Source organism: Anomalospiza imberbis, chromosome 8 (assembly GCF_031753505.1).
Source record: "Anomalospiza imberbis isolate Cuckoo-Finch-1a 21T00152 chromosome 8, ASM3175350v1, whole genome shotgun sequence".
Taxonomy (NCBI): domain Eukaryota; kingdom Metazoa; phylum Chordata; class Aves; order Passeriformes; family Viduidae; genus Anomalospiza; species Anomalospiza imberbis.
The window spans coordinates 22,391,618-22,414,440 of NC_089688.1; the positions used below are offsets into that span (position 1 = coordinate 22,391,618).

Consider the following 22,823-nt stretch of genomic DNA (forward strand, 5'->3'; position numbering starts at 1 on the left):
AGAAACCTACAAATATATGGGAGCACCAAATCATGTCAGAAGCAGGGGAACCACAAAGCTGTATTCACTCTCAGCCAAAGGCTTAAAATGCCACAGAGGCACTAGACTATGGTTCACTAAAGACAGAGCTGTATCTGATCTCATTCTCTAAGTGTCTTTGGTTACATTCTTCTTTTTAAAGAAAGTATGATCCTGCTCTTTGACACAAACACATAAACATTTCTACTCTTGTCTGTGCAGCTCTGGATGAACACTGAGCACCGGCCTGAAGCCTTGAACCCCAGGCAGAACTCCATGTATGTGCAGCTTTTCTACCAACTGAAATCCATTTCTTTGGCCATTCATTCCAACAATCCCCAGTCCCTGAACAAAGCTCCACTTTTTAATAGAAGCTGCAACCCAGGAGTTCAATAAGATTTCCCCCCCAATAGTTAGTAATTACATGATTTATCAGAGAAAGATAACACTAATAAAAACACATCAAAAAGACAAAACCCATACCCTCCCTTCAAGTCATTTTCAGGGAAAAGATTATTAAACTGTTCTTTTTGAACAAGGGCTTTTGTAGCTAAGCACAAATTGCCAAACGGTTAGAAAAAAAGTTATTAGACTCTGAAGAATTCAGCAGAAGTGGGAAGTTATATAAACAAATCACTCCAGCAGATTTGGAAAGATCACTTTCATCTTATTTAGAATCTTAGGAGACTTGTATTAATTACCCTTTAAAGGTCTTTCACATGGACTATTTAAAATAAATGCAATTTATTTATTTATTTCAAATGAGGTGCTTCTTCTGAAAGAATTAAGTAATCTTAACAAATTTAAAAACGTTTTTATAAACAGGTAATTAAAAAGAAGACTAGAATTAAGTCAAGCTGTAAGACATTACCCAGGATCCACCTCGATTATTTTCTTAAGATGAAATTTTTGTTATCCCTAGCCCAGCCTTGGGAAGGATAGTCTCCACAGAAAGTCGTAAGGCAAAATAAAGACTAGCCAAACAAAAAACTGGATAATTTACAGGATTTTCCCTGAAGCACAGTTTGTCATATTGCAATTACACCTTGCTGACTCTGAAAGGCAGAGTCCTTAATATTGCCACTAGAGGGAAGACGTGTCTAAACACAAGGCAGTGGTAGTTGGGGAGTGGGTTTTCTTGAGCAATTACCATAACAAAGCTCCCTTGGCTGTGTGTACCTTCTAATTACCCAGTACAATTAAAATTACTTACCTAAAACAAACATGGAATAAAAAGGCCCCTAAAACAAAAACCTCAAGACAATGCAAACAAAAAGCTTTAGTCCAATATGCTTGTTACCTGACATTACATTAAAGCTGAAGTTTTTTTTTTACTCATCCATCAATGCACAAGGGGGAGAAACACAAAAAGGAGTATGCCACAATGCCCAACACCATGGGGTTATTCAGCTATGTAAAAGCATTAAAACAAACAAAAATAAAGAGCGAGGCAAACTAGATTTCTTGTTAAAGAAAAGAAGGAGAAAAAAGAATATGTGGTATTTAGCCATCTGGTAGCTGCTTGAAAACAAATTGTCCTCAGAAGAGCAGAAATACAGTATGTCTTCTCGCAGTTCACTGGCTTATGAATCAGACTACTTTTTCTACTTTTTTATGTTAATACAGGCACGGTAATGTTAGACTTCTGTGCTGCTCCTTTCACTTCCCTCTTGTCCGACTGTGCAGACATAACCACGGTCATCCCGATCAGACCCGGTTGTTCTAATTCGGAGGCATTATTCGCAGTCTTTCAGGATACATTTTGTTGGGCCCATTCTTCAAAACCCCCAGGATTTTTTTTTTCCCCTAACAGCTACTTGCTGATTTTTAAACCCTTAAATCTTTCATTTTATAAGGCGTATCATTAAGGGAAGATGGCAGCCAAGTGATTTTTCTTTCCATTGACAATTTGTGACATTTTCCAGCAGCGTGCAAGGTGTTGAAAACCTGGCAGCTGTTACCTCCTGGGATGAAGATCCTTTTTTATCCTCCCTTGACAGTTTAACTCAATGGGTCAGCACCTTTAAAGACTGCAAAGTACCACTGAAGTGGATGGAGGCTTGAATTACTGCTCCCTCCCTAATCAATGTAAACCCTCACTGCAGGTGAAACTCTTAATCTATAGAGGTGCATGGGGGAGGAAAATGTAATGCCCTGAGCCAGATGGTTTTCATCTTGTTTTTTAAAGAAGAAAGGAACAAGCTAACAAGGGGACAGCTACTTTTGTTAGCTTCTTGGCCTCTCTCATGGCTTTGGATCCCCAGGGTTCCAGCCACACAAGAGAAAGAATACAGAAAAACATAAACACTTAAAGAAATATAACTAGGGGGCTGGCAACATGCTGCTTTCAAAGAGCTGGGAGCCCTGTTCAGCGCTTTATTTATCACTGCCCACGTTCTTGGGATGGTAAGTGGACATGGACACAAAGGGCAGGGGGGAGCAGACAACACTTGCAATTTACTCAATTACAGAGGAATGCAGCAATGCGGCGGGGTGACAGATTCCTATTAGCACTAATGCTGAAAGAGCCCAGTGGCCTTTCCGCCACAAGGCAGCACTCCCATTGTAACTTAGACTCCTGCACACCCCGCTTTGGCTAGCTTTTTAACACACACTAAGTGTGTCACAAAGGAATGGAAATTATTTTGTTGTTGTTGTTGTTGTTTGAGAATAATGAGGAAAAAAAAGTTTAAAAGAAAGAATAATCTTGCAAGTAAGGCTAAGGGTGTACTTCTAGCAATTTCAGGGGGCTTTTCAATCAGCAACTCCTTATTACCAAGAATTGTGTAAAAGATGAGGTAACCAGGATAACTTTATAGACTAGGACTGCCCTGCCTCAGACAGCTCTCCAAAAGAAGGCAAATCTGAAGTGCAGCGTCTTCCCAAAGAGACGGAGGGAGCTGAAGGACCCTCTCTTCCTCCATACCATGCAACTTTCCTCATCATTCAAAAACAGGGCTTCAATCTTGCATGGCAGAAACACTTTTGCAGAGGAGAAATACACATGGAGAGGAGCCCTAAGCAGCAGAATAAGGTTGCCAACTGAAAGTAAACCACTAACAATTGCTACTTCTTGTTTTCCCTTTGCTCTACCTTCTTCAGCCATTTTCTGCTTCTCACAGTTTTCTTGAGTACTGGCATTAAACTCTTAAGATTAGACTGTGCCTATTTTAACTTTGAAATAGTGCCCAGAGCATGTTTTAGGTGCTACATGTGATTTTAGAAAATTATCTCAAGTCTGTAAGAGTGAATTGAGGTAATATTCTGTGCCAAAACCGTAAGAGGGAGAATTCTTGAAAATGCTAAGGGGCTTGTCTGAATGGGGTAACAGACAGGGATTTTTTTTCCCCCGGACTTCCATCTGGAAGCTTGCAGAAAGACAGCAGAGTCCAATGTGAGGTTTGCAGGAGGTACACTGTGGCAGCCTCGCTGCTGCCAGCTTTTCCCCACAAGGCACCTTCGCCCACAGATGAACCACAGCAGCAAAAGGCACTTCATTATTGCTGCAATGAAGAGAAGGGAGGGAGGGTTTTAAACAACCAGCATTGTGCCTGTCTTCTTTAAAACCAGTAGGGTAATCAAGTTCAGGGCAGCCCTGGACAGCTGCCCTGTGACCTATTCATGTTGACCCCCACTATTCATCACTTTCCTTAGGACTATGAGGGCAAGCTCCCGGGGAGTGACCACCACAATAGACAGATACGAGCCAACAATAATACGGTTCCTGCAAAAAAACCAGATGGCACTGCAATAAATTTACAAATCTGCATTCATGGCTCTGTTAAAAACACCCAGAAGCTAAAAGGCTGGAGGGGCCCCCAGAGAGTTTCCCCTTCCCAGTTTCTAAAGGCCGGCTCTCTCCCCAAGACTATTGAGCTCATGTTCTTCATAAATGAAGGATGGAGACATAGCCCTTAAAATAACAAATGGCTGACCTAATCAATCTAGTGTTTGGGTCTAACACTAAATGATAGGCACTGAAAACTAATTATGTTTTTTGGCAAGGAAGTTGAATTAAAATGGAAACACACAGGTTAAAAATGCACTGAAGCATTTGCGAGTCCCTTTGAAAGGGCAGCACACACACACGCTCACATGCAGGGCTTGAAACAGGAACCTGATTCAATAACTCATGCATTTATTTTTAAAATGAATCAGATTAGTCCCATGTGTGACCTGCCGGTCCATCTGTATGAGCTGGACTTAATGGGCACTCTTCTCACGCTTACTTCAGTTTGAAGTATGAGAGAGATAAATTTAGTTTAATTTTCAACAGATCAAGCTATCCATTTTCCAAATGGACCATCTGGATCAGCCTATTAAAATTAATTTATAACTTTGCAGTGTGAAAATTCGTTTGTTAGCTTAAATAAAGTTGCCAAAAACTTTTGCCACTTGTCATTGTTTTTTTCTGGTCTGTTTTCATACTACGATTTTCAGTTTATCCCTTCGAAATTTAATTTTGTCAGATCAAGAACTCAACAAAAACTGAACGTCTGCATCTGTATTCCAAAGTCTGTCATAGCTTAGACCTTTTCACTGTTCCAGCAAACAGTGTCAAGTTCATTGCCTTCTTCTGTTTCCCAGTGCTAATCTCCATGTCTTTTCTCCCTTGCTAATCTCACATGCACCCAAGAGTGGCTGTGCCTTCCGCTTCCAGCAATTCAAGGACACTGCCCCACTTGTTGAGACTTCTGAAGATATCCTTCTCCATAAATAATTTTAATCGACAGCAAAATTGTATTTCTCTTACTAAGAGTTCCACAGCACTGAGCAATGGGTGTCTTCAGCCCCTGCATACAACTCCAGATGTGTAAGTAAGCATTACACCTCCTTAACACCTCCACCTTCTGGTATGTCTGATCCACAAACCCACCTGAGAAAACATTATGGCTAAGGTTGCATAACAGCACTGCAAACAAGGCAAGAAAAGGAAATGCACCTTTACTTAAACTTGTTAGCAGCTGAACATGTGAAGACATAATACTTACCCTGAAGTGGTCCGATGCATCTCATTAATTTTCTAAGACTAATCAGAAAGTACTAAATATGAGGATACAGTCACTGGAAAGACTATTTAAACAAACAGACTCTTACCCCCCTACACTCAATTTCTCTGTGCATGTAGGTCCATGCTCCCCAATAATGAAATATTAAAGGAGTCTTATGGGAGGAACAAAAAATACAAAAATGTTCACACAATATTTACCAAGTTAGCATCTTTCCAGTAAAATGGAAGGCATTTTTTGTGTATTATAGCTTTGACAGCATTTACAGGTCACATTTTTTTTGGTTCTACAAAGCACGGATAGATGTTAGACAAAGCTGCTACTCTGCATACCTTCCTATAGGAGATCAAGATCTTTCCAATAAGCATTACTCACTGCTTGTGAGTATTTAGGTACATGGCTAAATGTGTTTGACTACCAGAATGAGAGCCCCAGAAAACTCCCCGCTGCTACTGTCCATTGCTAATGGAGAAGAGGAGCAATCTGAGCTTCCAAAATGCTCAGACAGCTCTATTGATGCCTATGTAAAGAACCAGAATTCCCTCCATAACAGGCAAAAAGTCATAGACAACCACCTCCTATGATCTAGACAAGAGGGCACTTGCTTTAAGACTAAGACTACACCTTGAATTTATTTGCAAAGACTGTTCTCAACACAGAAAGCAATAAGAAGAGCCAAGGATTCTGTCCTGCATCCGTCACTGTAAGGACTGGACATGAAGATGGAGACTGACACAACATCTCAACAGTATTGTGCAACACAGCTAACCATCTTCAGTGTAAACAACATCCATTGAATTCTTTCCAATATGAAATCTTGGGACACTACAAGTGTTTTTTAGTTGTATTCCTGGTATCTACTTGATTATGATGAATTGTGGGCCTGAGGGAAAAGACAGCTTTCCTGTTACACTAAGAATACTTCTGCAGATTGAAATATAACAAAATGGAAACCCAGTTCAAGAAACAGCACCTTCCTCATCTGTATAATACAGTTTCCAAATACCTGTTTCTTCAATCAATAATTACAAGGAAGGACTCAGTGTGATCAGAAGACACAGAAAATAAGTAACTCATAATCTTTATAATTAACATCTCTTACTATGAATCTTCTTTTGAAGAAGAGTCATATACCTCTTCTTGCTGAACCTGATGGCTTGCCATGGATAATATAACTCTAAGATAACCCCCCCCCGATTTTCTCGCATGCTGGAGACCTTGTTTCCTATCCTGGGAATACCAGGATATTCCTAGTAGGTTTGCCCTCTTCCTCCAGCTCTTGTTTGATGTTGAATGCCAGAAACAGTTTAAGTTTCATCTAACATATTTAATCAATTCTGCAAGGTAATCCTTCTCAGCTATAAATGGGACCTCAGCCATTATGCCAGCATATTGCCTCATGTCTAAAAGACTTAAATGGACTACATCTGTTAGATGGACCTGTCTTAGTCACATGTATGTAATCCTTTACATGACACCTCCTCCCACAAAATCAAATACTCCTATTAAAACACAAAAAAAAACCTCAAAAGAACCACACAAACCAAACAACTCTGAGCACAAGTGCACTGCATCAAAAAGATACGTCTTCCTTTACTGTGGCTCTGACCTACAACTTCTCCTGGAAATAGCTGGTGTGGGGCAGGATTCAGGATTGTGCCATTTTATTCCTCTGCCTGAGGCTGCTGCTCCTGTGGCTGAGATGCAGAAGGAAATGCAACAATTCCTCAGCTGTTGCAATGTATGGCCTGGGGTATTCACTTAAGTCACATTCACCAATGATTTCACTCTGATACACCAGGCAGCAACCTCAGGCAGCTAAGGCATGGACATAATTTTGCTTCTGCTGCCTGAAGGTTGCAGTGGGGAGAAAGACCAAAGTGAAAATGGATCAGAAATCACTAAACCCAACTTAAATTTCCCAGAAAGCACATGCCAGCCTCCCTTTGCTGGCCACGGGGATTGAACAAAGGAATTATTTTGAATTGGTAAGGAATTTGCTTTACTATATATAAAGGACAAAGAAATATTGTTTTAGTAAACCATCCTTTCTCCTTTTTATCCATTAGTAATCAATATGAATGTAAAAGAACAATTACAGAAGAAAAGGCTGAAGAGGTCTTGGTGAACACCAACTGGAGAAAGGTAAAACTAAAGTCACAGTTGACTGAGCTATACTGAAGCATACATTTCTTCAGAGTCATCAAACTCCCCTGAAAGCTAAATCTCTGTGTCTGATTTTCCTGGGTACAATGTGACTTGCTCAGACTTCAAAGAAGAATATAAAAGATTTCCATGAGCACAAGCCAGACTTCAGCTTCCAGAAGCATTTAAGGATTCAAAGAGCTAGAAAGTTTTATCGCATTTTTAAAGAGACTGATCACATACCTGTCTAAGTGAATTCTTCTCAGGAATGATCTTCCTAGGGGGCTCATCATTATTACAGTCTTCTCTCTCAGAGGAATTCTGTGAAAGAAAGTAAGCTTTAATTCAGTTCTTATCCCTAGTATTACTCTGCGAGGAGAAAAGAAACAGAACATTTTTCCTACACAGGCTGTAGCATTTTACATATACACATACTGGAGGCTAACTTGTACTTTTATGCCAAACAGCTTGTTATGGCAGAGAAAGAATTTCTCCTCCTCCACACAACAAAGCAACACTGTGCAGGTATCTATTGAAGAAGCCCATGCTTTAGGGATTTATTCTGAAACTACCAATAACAGCCACTTCCAAAAGCTGAAATGGTGGTTGAATCAGCATGGCAACACTGGTGCTCCTGAACACCCCAGAATAACCATTTAAAACAGTGGAACCTGTTGAAAACAAAAGGTTGTTAATGGGTGCAACTGTTGTTCTCTGTGCCCCTATGTTTTCAATCTGCCTAACAATTATTAATTGCACTGAGTCTGCCTGGCTGCCTAAAATCATAGAGAAATTATGGTGAAGCTAAATTCTTCTAGAAGAGGCTGTCAGGAAGTCCTTCCCAAAAAAACCCCAAATACTGTGTAGGTAGTGTATGATAATACAGCTGTGTTCTTCTATCCTGCTGCCTGACTTCACATAGATGTATCATTTCCAGAAGGACTGATTCTCCAAAATGTAAGCTGCCATCTCCAAAAAAAAAAGATCAGTCAGACAAGAGGATGTAGACAAGAAATACAAGGGCTTTTCCAGCATGAGTTAAAAATACAGCCAGGAAACTTTTGTCATGCTAATGTCATAATTGAAACCAAATATTGCTTGGTTTAAAGACAAACTATAATTGTATCAGGGCATGAATAGTCTCTTGCAAATGTATGGTTAAAAACTGCTGGATACAGTGGGGAGAATCTTGACCTCACTGCCAAAGTCAGCTACTCCGGAAGACAGCATTCCTTCCCACAGGTTCAGCTACTGCACTCGGGGAGAAATGACAGCCAGCTTTGGGGAAATCCCACACACACATCTAAAATAACTTTGATCACCACAGTATTCATAGCCTTAGGCCACATTCCCACACATTCAGTAGTGAGCAACTAAACATGTTTTAAAGAGATACAGAAAAACTGCCTAGGGAGAGCTCTGCCAGGAAAAGGGTGGCTATCCAGTTACTTGCAGACAAGCTCAGGACTGCGTCTATTACAGCAAAAGTTTGCATTCTGTACCTGTCCCCCAATAACCTGTCCTCTGCTGAACATGGCTATACCTGGCTTCTCACAGAGACAGCTTCCAGCCCAACACCTCAGGAGACAGAAGTGGCATCTGTTGGCAGAGGAGGAGCAGGGCCCTGTGAGCAGTGGCAGCACAGGGCCAGCAGCAGCATGGCAGCTGCAGGAAGCCGTCAGCAGAGCAGAGCTGTGCCCGCTGCAGTGCTGCATGAGCACGGGCTCGCTGCTCTGGGCAACAGGAGCAAAGGGACAGCCAGGACACAGGGCAGGGACAGAAGCTGCTGAGAAATGGCAGACAAGGGGTAGAGGGAGAGGAACACAATAGTAAAAACCCACTTGGGATGTCATAAACTGGTCGGGGTAAATCAAGGCTTGCAGACCAACTAGTGATTTTGAAATTTTTTTTTTTAAACAAGATATAGAACCTATAAGGCACCATGACATCTGGAATGCTGTAACCAGGGTTTTATAATTGAAATCAATCCTAAACAAGCCTGATAAATCACTGTAAGAGGGCAGCTTTTAAAAGTTTTTGTATGAGGTCACAGTCAGGACCAAGTTATAACATTAAATCCTGCTTTGAAAGAACTGTGATCATAAAAACATACAAGCTAGAATCGCATATCTACAAAAAGGAAGGTCAGACATTAAAGCTGCTCTTTTCTGCTTATCAAATTTAGTTTAGTAAGCAGTTGATTCAAGTCAGGATTTTAATTTTTGTGCTTTGCGAGGAAAAAAAAAAGGTCAAGAGTGAAAACTATAAGAACCTGAGGTGAGTTACTAAAGGAAATACATTTTGTTGTGGCTGTAGGGTAAAGGGGTTGTTTAGTACTTCTGGATTTTTTCTCAACACCCACCCCATTCACAACAGTAAGTGTCAGAATGATTCCCCTTTCCAAATAATCTCTCTTCCCACAGTGAAGAGAGATTGCATTCTTCTCGCCTTTCAAAGCCACTAAGGATCCTCCCTCACACAAACATCACAAAGCAGGAACTGCTGGTGAACTGTTAGCCCTTATTTTGAAATTTCTAGTTACTGTAAAGCATCAAGTTATCTACTTTTTCTTTAAGCTGAGCATCTAATTTTAAGAGCAAGCAGAGGACCATTTTGCATTCATTATCTTTATAGGTGGCAAGGCTAAGAGGTTGGCTGAACAAAGACCAGACAAAGACTGCCAAGTGCATATGGTGGTTCACAGCTTGGCGTCTCACCATTCTACAGCACCAACACAGCAGCTCCGATAGCAGACTATTAAAGAGGAGCGCTGCTCATGCACTTTTGTCGGCAAGTAAGTTACGCTTGGTGAAGACAGAATGACTGGAAAGCACTGCACTTAAGAAAAAGCACAGATGTTTATAACTCCCGCTCATTTCTCAGGAAAAGGAAACCTATCAATCCAGGTGCAGATACAGGACCCCGCATATTTCAGGACTAACTGTAGCTGCATGGAAGTGAATTTCACTTGACAGGGTAACACTTAGCCATGGCCAAGGGAAGAGCATAACGTAATTGACTGAAACGGTACATCTATATATTTCTCCTTGCTGAACAAGGTGGGAGGAGGGATAAACATGCGAGGTCAGAATAAGGTTTGTCTCAGCAGGACTCCAGCGATGCTCTCGGCCACAGGAGAGGCAGACAAAGGGAGGAACCGCTCTGAGCACCCTCTCGTGGTTACTGAAATGCACATCCCGGGCACAGACCTGGAAAGAAGCATTTGGTATCCAGACGGTAAGTTGGATGTACTCACCGGGAATATTAAAGATCTGCAGCAACTGTACTTCATACATAGTAGGGGAACGATGGAATTTGTTAGGGAGAAAGAAGCAAAGAAAACTAATGCACATGGAAAGCTGAAAAGCCAAACAAACTCAGGGAAAATTTTTACTTCCCACAGGCAAGCCTTCTTGACTAAAGCTGGACCGGCTAAAAGCGTTTGTGCTTGCATGCAAGGGTCTCTTCTTTTGAACAAATACAGGCAAGATTAGATACTGAAGTCTCCAAAGCATCCCCTCTTTCCACAGACAGGTAAAATATATATATTTTTTTTTGCCCAAGGTCACACAATGACAGGGGAAGTACTGAGAAGAGAAGTCAGGAAACCCAAGCTCATAGTTCTTGTAACCTTGAAAATTTGTCTCTTACAGAAGATTCCTGCAAAGGGGCTCTGCCTTCCATAGCTCATTTTTCCTAAAATGGCTACTGCCTGTAATGAGATCCTTTTAAATCTGATTTGCATTTAAAACTTCAGCCTGTAATTAACAGAATATAACTCCATGGCAGGTTGTCTTAAAGACCACTACAAAATTATTACTATTTAACTCTCCCCATGAAGCCTCCTCCACCACTAAACACAACATGCTACAATGCATACAAAATCCCCAGACTGAAGCATTTGACAGGAGATGACATGCAGTATTTTGTGTACACAGCCCAGCAAAACACTGCTGGGAATGAGATATAATACATGGAGAAATGCACTCCCAGGGACTACCAATTGGGCAGAGCTACCTTTAGTACCGCCTCACTCATGGTGGAAATCAAACCCCTGCCAACTGGGGGAGGCTTTCTTTGATGCTGTTCTGCCCTGCACTAATTATAAAAGTGTACATACACAGCCTTTTTTCCAAGTGTATGGAGGTGGGGGTGGGGGAGAAGCATGTGTCTATGTGAAAAGCACAACTATTTTTTATGCTTTCAAATTCTTAATCCTGTTTGGAGCTGTCAGTGGGGGTTAATGGAAGCCTTGGATAGGAGAATTCCAATCTGGTTGGCAGATGGATAGGTTGGTTATAGCTGCATAACTATGTCTTGCCTGCAGGCACAATTCAGAACACTGTTAAAGCAATATAAAGTCTCTGTCAAGCTGAACCATTTGGATCAGTAGCAAGGAGAAATAATAATAAAAAAGGAGTTCATTTCTGGGCCTTGCGTGTTTATGCTAGTATGCAGAAACTGATTAATTGTCATCGTGTGCTGGTCTGCTATACCTCGGATTTCTACTTCTGGAGTAGATTTTGCATGCTAATATAATCATTCTCCCTCTTGAGACATTAGCAAATAATCAAATGAAAAACAGGATCATAATTTACTGAGATTCGGGCAATTCTCTATGCAAATTTGACTTGTTATTGCTGCTGCCTCGTTAATCTGAATGCCTTTGACAAACTCCTTTGATTTATGAACTCATGACAACTCCAATGTGTATATATTTTGCTAGATTGACATTATCATTAAGAGTGGGTGGACTGAGCTCACATGAATGGCTGATTTTATTCGCTGGTGTCTGCTGCTCAACAGCTGAGCATCTCCTTCTCACAAAGCCCCTGAGCGCCAGGCTCTTCCCATCTACCCATCCATTCATCATCTCGATGTTAATTGGCCCAGGCTTTAAGCAAATTTTCAACACGATTTAAAGGCACGATGACACTGATTACTGACCCTCTGCCATACGGTGCCTATTGATTAACCTGACAGAGATGATGAGCTTGAGGGAAACTAGGTGTGTGTGGACCTCGGGGAGGGGAAAAAATAATATATTGTTTATGCAGGCAAAACACTTGTCTTTATCCCAAAGGCCAGAATTTGTGCTGCACTGGCCCTTAAAACACACTATTGCTTTAAACACCTGCATCCAATACAGAAAATGCTTGCTTGCTTGCTGTGGAAAAATGATTACAAATTTGATGTCATGTGCAGTCTGTATTTTAATCGAGTTCCCTGATAAATAGACCCCCTCAAGCCAATCAAGTCTCGCTCCAGCCATTGTGTGCGTATACATCAGTTCGAACAGAAGCCTGGGTGTGCAGAGTGTGCTTTTAGTGGTATCAGCAGATCCAACTGCATGTAGGAAACCTACTTGGGTATTTTAGGTCTCTAAGCAAATAATACAGTGGGAACACTGTGTGCAAACAGTTAGAGTAGAGTAAATGTTCCAAGGGCAAACTGGATGCCAGACATAGCTGTCTCAGTATTTCTGCTGCCACATTAAAATAGATGCTTTAGCACACACCAGTGAAATAGTGCATTTTTCCTTTTCCAGTGCAAACTGTTGATATGACCTGACCCTCAAGCTCCTAAGTGCATTGAATGAACACAGTATTTTATCAGAAATTGAAAATAACTGACATCCTTTTCATGTTCCTGGAAGTGTCCCTACGCTGCACTTGGTCCTCCTCACCAAGGACAGAAGGGTACTCTCTCAGTCAAGAGGGAGCCACTGAATAAAGAGGTACATCAGCATTCTGTCTGCAGACTGGTGCTGTTGGAAAGTAAAAGGAGGCAGAAGGCCTGTTTAACCCCTGCCCAGCCCCAGGTTAAGTCTGTCAATCAGGGCACACTGCTCTTCCCTCCCAATTCAAGCCAGCAGCCTGCCAGAAGTTAGGATGTTCTTGTTTAGGAGGGGGAATTTGGGGGACTGAGGGTGTTGCTCCAAGATGCTGCAAAGTTAGTTGTCTTGCAGAAAACAGGACAAAGCATCATCAGGTAAAGGTATGGAGAAATTAGCTGCAATTGCCTAATGCTGATGTCAGCCAGAGAGGACTGAAAAGAGAGAGATATGTGTGGAAATAAGTGCCAGTCTAAGACCAGAGGCACATAGAAGCCTTATGTTCCCTTTCCAATAACCTCTGTAAGTGATAGATGAGTCCAACTCCATTGTTATCGTTAAGGGACTGTCAGCATCCTCATTTTATAAATGCTGTCTGTCAGTTTATAAATATCTCAGCCATTTCAAACAGTGCTAGGATGAATCCTGGCATACCCAGTGTCAGCCTGAAGCAGTATTACTGTTAAAAAAAAATAAGTGTCTAAGATAAACTAAAAACATGTAAGGATATCTTCTCTTTCTTCTCCTATCATGAGGTCCAAAACATTCAAATCCACACTTATTTGACTAGTCACTACAATATATAAAAGCAGTCCTTAGGATTGGTAATGCTCTTTGAGAAGAACAAGTATGAAAGCTGCAAGTTTGAAGGCAATTCTCTGCTGTTCAGTAGATAAAACAAAAATGACAGCTGTAACACACAGGGAGATCCACAGCAATGAAAATGCAGAGATAAGTATCAGACCCCATTCCTCCTCGTCATTTGCTGCTCTGAACATTCACCGAGATTAGATCCTTTTAGAGAACACCATAAATTGCAATGTGTAGGCACAAGGGGGTGACTTCAGCCTGGAATGAAGGCACAGACAAGTTTCCCAGCTCTTACAAGTTAAAAGTTAAATGGTACTTTTACAAGGGGTTTTGGTTGAGCATTAGAATGACGGAAGGAGAGCAGAGAACTTGCAGCCTGCATTGCACTGACTGATAATGGAAAAAGAAAGGGAATAAACTAAAAAGGCCTTCCAGTTCAGTGTCTGCTCTACAGACTGGCATGCACATGTCTATTCTGTTTATTACATCTATTATCTTGTTAGTTGCACAGAATCATGGTGCTTTTTTTTCCTCCAATACATTTATAAATGCTCCATGATGAAGACTTCACCCCCACCTGGAACATTTACAAGTTGAAATTCATGCCCAAGCAGCTCAGGTACCTACTATAACTTAAATTCTTAAACCTGAAGCTCTGACAGCAGTGAAAATGGGAAGTACAACATTACACCTCTGACCAGACACATACATTCATGTTCACACAAGTCCTAATGTGATCTGCCTCCATGTTAATGCTGATGATGATAACTAAACTTTCAACAGTACGAGATTCTGGTTTTCACATCTGTAGAACAGATCCTTCATGGTTTTATTTTTCATTCAAATCAATAATTGGAAAAGTATAAATTTTCAAAATAATGAGACTTGATAACAGAATTTCATAACATTAAGAAAAGCTTCTTATGACGTTCTTCATTCTTTAACTTAGTAATTACTTGTTGGCTATAAACGGTAATTTAATGGTGTGGGAAGTCCACATTACTAGAACAGTAAATTTAGTTTAACATTAAAATACCAAAACCCAGCTCAAATATCAAAGATCTGATGAACAGATGCATTTTGAACAGCAAAAATCTAGCTGTAGCTAACAAAAAAACACCACCACCCCCTCTGAAATACAGATGCTAGGAACAAGTCATTTAGGGGAATTTTAAAAAGCTAGTTTCATTTCATCCACATTTTTCAAGAGAGAGAGGGAGAGAGAGACAGACAGAAAGAGAGAGAAAATAGCTAATGAGAACAGGCTTTCCATGTTTCCCAGGAAGCAGCCCTGCTTAACAGTTCTGTTCTGTGAATTTAAGACAGTCAGCAGTGGCAAATTTGTTTTTAATATTTAATCTTTCAAGCTTTGCAAGCTAGTTGGCCAATGGCTCTTTCTATTCCAATGTTTGTTGGTCCCTTATTTACACACACATTACATCCAGAGAGCCTTTGAATATAATTTCATGTGGATTAAGGGAAGAACATTTGCTTCTGCTAATCAGGACATCTGGTTATTTTTGTAACTCACAGACATCTGCATTAGGCAGTTTGACTTCCCCATTCCTCATAACAAGGTTAGAGCTTAAGAAGCCTCAAGGACCTCTAGCTGAATTTTATTATTTGCATTTCTTCACAGGCAGGTCTGTTTTGGAATTTTCTTTCCTAAACAGCACAAATTGATCAGCACCTTCACAGGTATACACATGTTTTTATAGCTAGCACTTTCTATGCATGATTTTATAGCGTACATCTTGTACGCCAAAATTTTATGTAGTTCAAAGCCACCTACATCTTTTTAAGGAACAGAAAGCACACATTCCCAAAAAAGTATGGCTGAAAACATCCAATTAACCTTACAATACACATAATATGGGTATACTTTCAAATATTCAACCAGATCATCTATGTAAGACTGGTGTCACGACTTGTTCTGAATATTATCTCTGTGCTTTGGTTTGCCTCCTCCTACTGACTTATACTTGTACATCTGCTCCTCACATTGAACAAAACAGTATTCTTCCCTTTCTATTCTTCAGGGCAACATTAGTAATTTCTCCCATCTTTTAAATTAATGTTAAAATTCCTTTACAACAGTTTCAGCTGGGGTTAAATTTTTCTGCCATACTGCTGAATTATGCCACACATACTTCAGGAAGAAGGATTTTGCACGCAACTGAAGCCTTTTAGAGAAGAACTGAATCAATCCAGACTTGGCTCTCACTTCTTTGCTGCTTTCATTTTGCTACATTCCTTCCACAAAAATTCATTTTCAACACTCATCCCAGAGTGTAAAAGTACTAAAGTTTGAAATTATACACTCTTATTCACAGTTCACAGCATTCTTCCCTCCCATGCTCATGAATTATGGGCTTTTATCAGTGATTTGGAATAAGATGTTTTCTTGATTTCTTTCCCCTACATGTAGGGTGTGGGGGGACAGCACAAAGTCAGCTTTTACAGGCTTGGAATATAAGCCAAGATTCAAAATACATGCCAAATAATTATTTCTAGTACTAACAAGAGTTAGCAAGAGCCAACAGATCCAGGGAGAGTTTTATAAAACTTTATATTTATTAAAATTCTCCAGATACAGATTAACTTTCTTTGTACAACATTTTTTACAACTTCATCTGCATAGGAGCTGCAAGTGCTCTTAGAAACTGGTTGTAAAAGTGTCTAGTTTTGCTGTAGATTTCCATGTCCTTGATGCCCAAAAGATAGGCTGGAAATAAATCCCCCCAGGCCAATGTCTATAGAGCAGGTATTTGTTTTTTGCAGTGCTGATGGTGAGGGGGATATCTCCACCTGACTCACCCACCTTTGTCCAGTGCTGTGCTATACTTACACAGTAAGTATTGCTCAGTGTCACTGTGTCACTACAACATCACCACACAGGCACCAGAACTAATGCACATCATACAAGCTCATGGTTGTTAGACAGTTCTTTTGCACTGCGCTTGTGCCGCCCCAGCTTGGGGAGGTCGGGGACCTTTGATGAAGGCTTCCATGGTCTTCTTCACATCTGAACTTTTCAACTTTGTCTTCTTCGCATGCACAGTTACAGTGTTGCTTGGTCTGTCTGGTCTTAACTGGCCTAAATTCTTTGTTTTGTGGCTAACTAGCTTTGCATTTGCCAATTTTTCATTACTACTACACTTATCTATCTCTAAAGCTATCCACCTGGCAAGTTTTTTTCGTCTTTTCTGTCTATTCAGCATTAAGCAACTAGTTAACCTTATACTAGCCATTACATTGTAACAAAAGTTATATCAGGTTATATAGGTATAGAAGTTATAATTCAGGTTATATGGGTATAAAAACCTATGATTCAGATTATATAGGTATCAGGTTATATAGATATATAAAAAGTCATTATTTAGGTTATATTGATATCAGATTATATAGATATATCAGGTTATACTGATATCTTCTAACTCAAGCTATATAAGCATCTTGTAACTTTGATCTAAGTTATATAGGCATCATCCTTCTTCAAGCACTATTTTCTAACTTTTTAAACTATTTCTCTCGAAGAACCAGTGTCATCTCACTGGACTGACTATAAAACCCCTTCCCCTCTCATTCCTGGTCATCACCTACACTTATTATTATAATTTTCTTTTTCCAAAACCTCTCATTCTGAGGTTCCCTGTCAAACAGAGAAAATACCTCCACTTGTCATCACATCCCTTCCTCAGAGCCTGTGGCATTCTCACTCTCAAACACCTAAATCAACCACACAATCCTCATCTCACTGTACTGTTTTATGCTTTACTTGTTGTTTTTCCTTCCTATTTTTTATTGCAGGAATGGAGAAAATGAGATACAAAACAAAGGCATGAAGCACAAGTTGTCTGTCCAAAGTAAAAATGACAGCATAGGGGAACAAAACTTGTTAACTTTTTAGGCACAGTTTCTCCCCTAATGCAGCTCACTTGTTAAGAAATGGCTATTCAGTGATCTCACTGCAGTGTCAGACTGATGGGAATTCACAGCACACTGTCTACACCACTGAATGTGGAGGCACCCAGAGCTTTGTCTTAGACACTGTTAGCCAGGTGACCCTGCAGCCAAGGCTACTTGGTTCTCAGTCTGGAACAGGTTCAAAGTACCTACGGAGTCACCACAGAGCAGTTTGGATGACACAGCTGCACCTCCCCAATGTGCCTCACAGTAGTAATTAGTCCATACAGTCAGGCTTCGGTGCTTTTTCCAGCTTCCAAAGCTATATTTATTACAAGAAGCATCAATCACACCACTGGACTATGAGGCAAATTTAGTTAGCTTCCAATACAGGGTGTGTTTACCCTCCATACAGTGCTGTTGAAAAACCTCACTGCAGATATGAAAAAAAGGTATGATTGTTCAATCACATTAAGCAAAAATAAATTTACAACCTTCTAATAAAAGAATCAAAAGTTACAAATTAGACACTGCACATTATAATATTTGGCTAGCAAAGCACTGCAGCCTTTGAACAGCTGCCACCCAAGAAACAAACCCTTGGGCTCTCCTGACTTGGCTAAAGCAAATTTCAATGTGGCAACACAACAGCCCATCCTGCAACATTTAAATTTAACAGCTCACTATTAGGTTCTACCACTATAAAACAATTCCAACTCTACAACACCATTTTCTTTAACTAGAACAAGGAGCTACAAAGTATTATTTTAAATTTCACTGAACTGAGTAAGAAAGAAGAGTTGGACATGCTGATATGCTGTGGAGACCATCAAATGGGGTGAGTAGCCAAGCAACCAAAGAAGGAAAGATAAAGAGGTACATAGGTTCTCACCTTCAGATACCTTGGGGCTGGCAAACATTTTGTTCCTATAGGAAAGGGTACAGCTCTAGACCACCGCCTATTTGAGATCCAGTAGTTGCAGCTTTTTTGTTACAACATGAATGGCTTATTAAACCTACAGCATATCTGTTTTATTTAACTTCTTGGTGGAAAGGGGCCAGGAAAACAAAATGTACTTAAATGCTGAATTTTTTTTCCAGGCTGAATGCCTTTCATCCAGTAAGACATTCAAAGCAGTGACCCAGCAAATGGATTGAAAAAGCAATCTTCCGTCTCAGTGCCACATTATCATTCCTATTCAGTATTCTCGGTGAGATATCTCAATCAGCTGGATGTGTGTGTAAGTGACAGCGCAGCCCATTGCTGGGTTAATTAAACATTTGACTTTAACACCCTCCCCATCATTAAGCAAATAAAAACAGATAATTCAAACTGCACTTCATCCACGGGGTACACAACATACATGTCAAAATTAAGAGAGTCCAAGGCCCTCGGGGAGTTCTACTCGGGGAGGTAATCAGTTTAAATCTTATCTGGTTTATCAATTATTCTATTGATTAAAGCAGGGTGATTATACAAAACTCCCTCTTGCCACATGGGATACATGTAAACAGAGCAGGACAACACACAGAGGCTCAAAAACGATTTAAAGAAAATACAGACAGATGAATAACAGTCTATTAGTACAAGCCAGCAATCCATAGCTGGAAAACCTGATACTTCTTCAAAGCTAGTGAATTAAGTCCTTCCAAATTAGAGTACCAATGCTTTTAGCTCATTTGCTCTAAAATCAGATCTGTATGTTGAAAGGACCACATTTCTTCATTTTAAACAGGTAATTTTTTGCTTGAAATATGTTTAATTGGTACAGTCCCAAAACATAACAAAGACACTAAACACCAGTAAATCCAGACCTTTAAAAGGCATCATACTTATCAGTGACTCTGAAAAAGTGGATGGAAAGGGCATTCTCTGTATTTTCACTCTCCCACATACATACATGGCATAGCCAAAAGTAGAATGTTATATTTTAATGATTTATATGTGACAGATCAACTCAGACAAAAAAAGAATGTGCTGCAGAGTTGTGGAGTTTTTTTTGCTTTTGCAACTCTCCAAAGTGAGATATGAGCAGCTGTGGGAGCTGCTACTGCCATGTACTCCTCATTTTCAACAAGCCCTCATAGAAAATCCCACCACAGTGCTCCTTATCACAACTCTTGCATACAGCCGCACTACACAAAGCAATTCCAGTTACTTCTCATTTTTCGTTTCCAGCTGAAGACGTTTTTCTCTTCATGTGTCCGTATCCTGAGTTCATAATCACAGTCCCACCTCCACCATCTTCCAGTAATATAATGTTTCAACTTTCATCTTATCCTAAACTGGACCTTGCCCTACACATACAAAACAGGAACCTTTTAAAAAGAAAGCACTGCAGGCTACTGCAAACAACAACTGCAATTTTTTTCCAAAAGTTCCCTCAAAGCAATAATTAGCAGCAAAAGAAAGCTCAGCTTTAAACCAGGGCCATCTTTTTTCCTATAGTATCTCCCACGATCTGCTTCATAATGGTCATACTGGTAACATAAATTAGTCATCTAATCACATCTCAGCTCTTAACCAGGACACAGGGCATGAACCACAGCAGTCAAAACACCACAAGCCAGAGAGCCCCACCACCTCACCAGCCAGTGTTGTTGGAGTTACAGGCACAGGAATTTTAAGCAACAAGGACAGCTAAAAAGCAGGCCTGAGGTGTGTTCTTGCCCTTCACCTTCAGGAGGGGATTATGTACTGTTCCACACTGGCATTGTGTGTGCATCCAACCATACTTCAGCCTCCTCTTTGTAGATCTCTTTTCTTCTTTGGAAGCAAACTAGAAGCCTGAATTAGCATGCTGTATTTTGCTCTCACCACTAGAAATACTGAGGGTGCTATTTGTAATTGTATTCTTTTAAGAGGTTTGTTCTCTGCAGCTGTTTTCTGCTTGCAGTGTATTTTGTGTAATCAGCACATCATCATAAATACATTGGCTGTTCCCCCGAGGGAAGCTGTCACTGTTTAATTTACAGAACAACCTGGCCAATGTGAATTCTAACACTACAGCACTATGGCAAGAAGTTACCACACTCGGAAAAACAGGTTTCTATGAATTTTTATATCAAGAGCTGGTCCCAGGACAATTTAGTTTCTAGAAATAGATTGATTTTAAAAGCACTCTATACACTGGATGGAATAGATTCTTTCCCATTTACAGCCTCTTAAGGCAGCACCAAATTCACTCTCACATTATTTTAAAGGTGACAATCTCACCTCGACCATCCTCACTTCTGGCTTACCAAAAGAAGGCACTGGATATAAGTGTGTTACCCTCCACACCAATTTTGTGTGTGTGTGTGTGTGTGTGTGTTTGGGCTATTTTAATGAACAACCACCACAACATGAACGTGTTAAGTTTGTCCTCATTTGTGGCAAGCACACTCATTTGCACAAGGGAACATACTGGGTTGCAAGGTCAAATGTTATTACCTACATCAAAGGGTTGCTGCACACTATATTACTCTGAAGATGTGATAGAAGAGCAAGGTATATTCCTGAAAGACTAGGAGCGTATGCAGCTTTACTGGCTGAAGGAAGAGTTGCTTCCTTTGTTCGCTGGAGATATGGCTGTATTTTGAGAGAATAAATCACGGGGATTTTTTGTAGAAGGCAGGCAAAAAGCAATGGCTGAACTTGCTATATACAGACACAATTTAGAAAATTCCACAATGGTACCAAATTATATTGGTAGTCATTTAAGAACTAGATATGAGCCCCAAATAAATATTTGGGTATGATCAATGAGTTACTTGGCTATTTCATTCACAATGGCTACTAGAAGCAGTCTACCTGACTGCTTAGAAAGGGAGCCAAGAAGACTGACAACCTGATTTTTTTTTTATACTTATACACACACATACACATATCTTGAAATACGGAAATATATAAATAAAATGCTAGAGAGAAACAACTATAAACATAAATAAAATATGAAAAACAGAATTCATAAAGTATAAACTTCTTTGGGAATTTTCCTCAAAAAGCAACAAAAACCTGTTTCATCTACTTAACAAAAAAATCTGCATTTCATTTTGGGGGGCAGCTGGTTGTTAAATAACTTTAGCAGCAATTTTGCTAATTCTTAGTGGTTATTAGAAGCCCTGTTTAACATCACCAGACACAGGGCAAGTATACAAACACCATAAAAAAGAATCATGCATATGACAGAGCATTGGTTATGTATTTTCATAAGGAGAATTTAATTTTACTTAGTTTACAGAGTATTTTAGCAAATTATTTGTATTTCAAATGTAACGAAATACAAGAAACCATTAAAGCAAAAAAAATACCATATTGTCTCTGATAAGGTTTATGTTTATGAGAATGACCTACCAAACACAGCTAAAACTGAGTGAAAATAGCAGAGATTTTTATGGAAAAGTGAGTCATCTGGTTATCTGTGAAAGAAAGAATACAGGAAAGAGAATATCTGAGTATTTTTACACACTATGTAAGTAACAGCCAACAGAAAGCAGAGGAAATAAGAAGAAATCCACCTGACACAATGCAGTGAAGTACTTCTTCAAGCTATGAATTTTAAGATTTAGCAACCACCTTTCTACTGAGAGTGTTTGGGTTGATTCCCTGAAATTCTGCATATGTTCACCTTATTTCAAAGAAGAAATATTTCATTTTCTTCTCCTTATATAGAATTATTCAGAACTATCTCTGCATATTTCCTAAAAGTGATTAAATTCTAAGATTGGCTTAAATTTAGATGTGGGTAAGAAAGTATTTAAAGATTTCTCCAAATTTGTTGTAAAATTTCATATTTGCATTTTTAAATTAAAATTATTGGTGTTATCTCTTTGCCGGTTGTGCACAAATAGGTACGACTTGTTCTTGTGCCACCGGCTCCCTCTGAAGTGCTCATTGCCAGCGGAGCCATTAAATCCAAAGTGATAATGGGGCGATTTACAGGGACTAAGCTGGATCTAAACGCACCGGACCATCTGTGCCTGGTGCGAGGGGCTTGGAGCGGGGTACCCTCAGAGCCTCCCTTCTCCACAGAAAGGGACAAAGATGTAGGCTTTGGAGCAGCACGGGAGAGTCGCTGAAATGTTCTTTAAGTAGCACACCCCTGCGGCGGCGGCGCTCGGCGGAGCCCCGGGGCTGCAGTTCCGGGCGCGGCCGGGGGAGCGCAGCACAGTCCGCGCCATGGCCCGGCCCCCGCCCCGCGCCGCGCCCGCGCGGCAGCGCGCACACGCACAGCCGCCTTCTAATTCAATTAGCGCAGCCTGCAACTCCAGAAAAGAGTAATTCAATTAGTGCATTGTGGAGCTCCACAATACCTCCAAGCAGATGTTCGCAATCCTGA

The 22,823-nt window shown here is 40.3% G+C and overlaps 1 protein-coding gene across 13 annotated transcripts in view; it reads right to left on the reverse strand.

Annotated features, from left to right (window-relative positions):
• The window catches only part of BTRC (beta-transducin repeat containing E3 ubiquitin protein ligase), a 119,560-nt gene that overhangs the window by 63,332 nt on the left and 33,405 nt on the right, over positions 1–22,823 (reverse strand). For 9 of the 13 annotated variants that reach the window (XM_068197879.1, XM_068197886.1, XM_068197877.1 and 6 more), the window contains one exon: positions 7,416–7,493. The exons of the other annotated variants lie outside the window; for them this stretch is intronic. In XM_068197879.1, the coding sequence (XP_068053980.1) occupies positions 7,416–7,493 (78 nt within the window). The remainder of the gene's footprint in view (positions 1–7,415; positions 7,494–22,823) is intronic. 13 annotated transcript variants of the gene reach the window in all.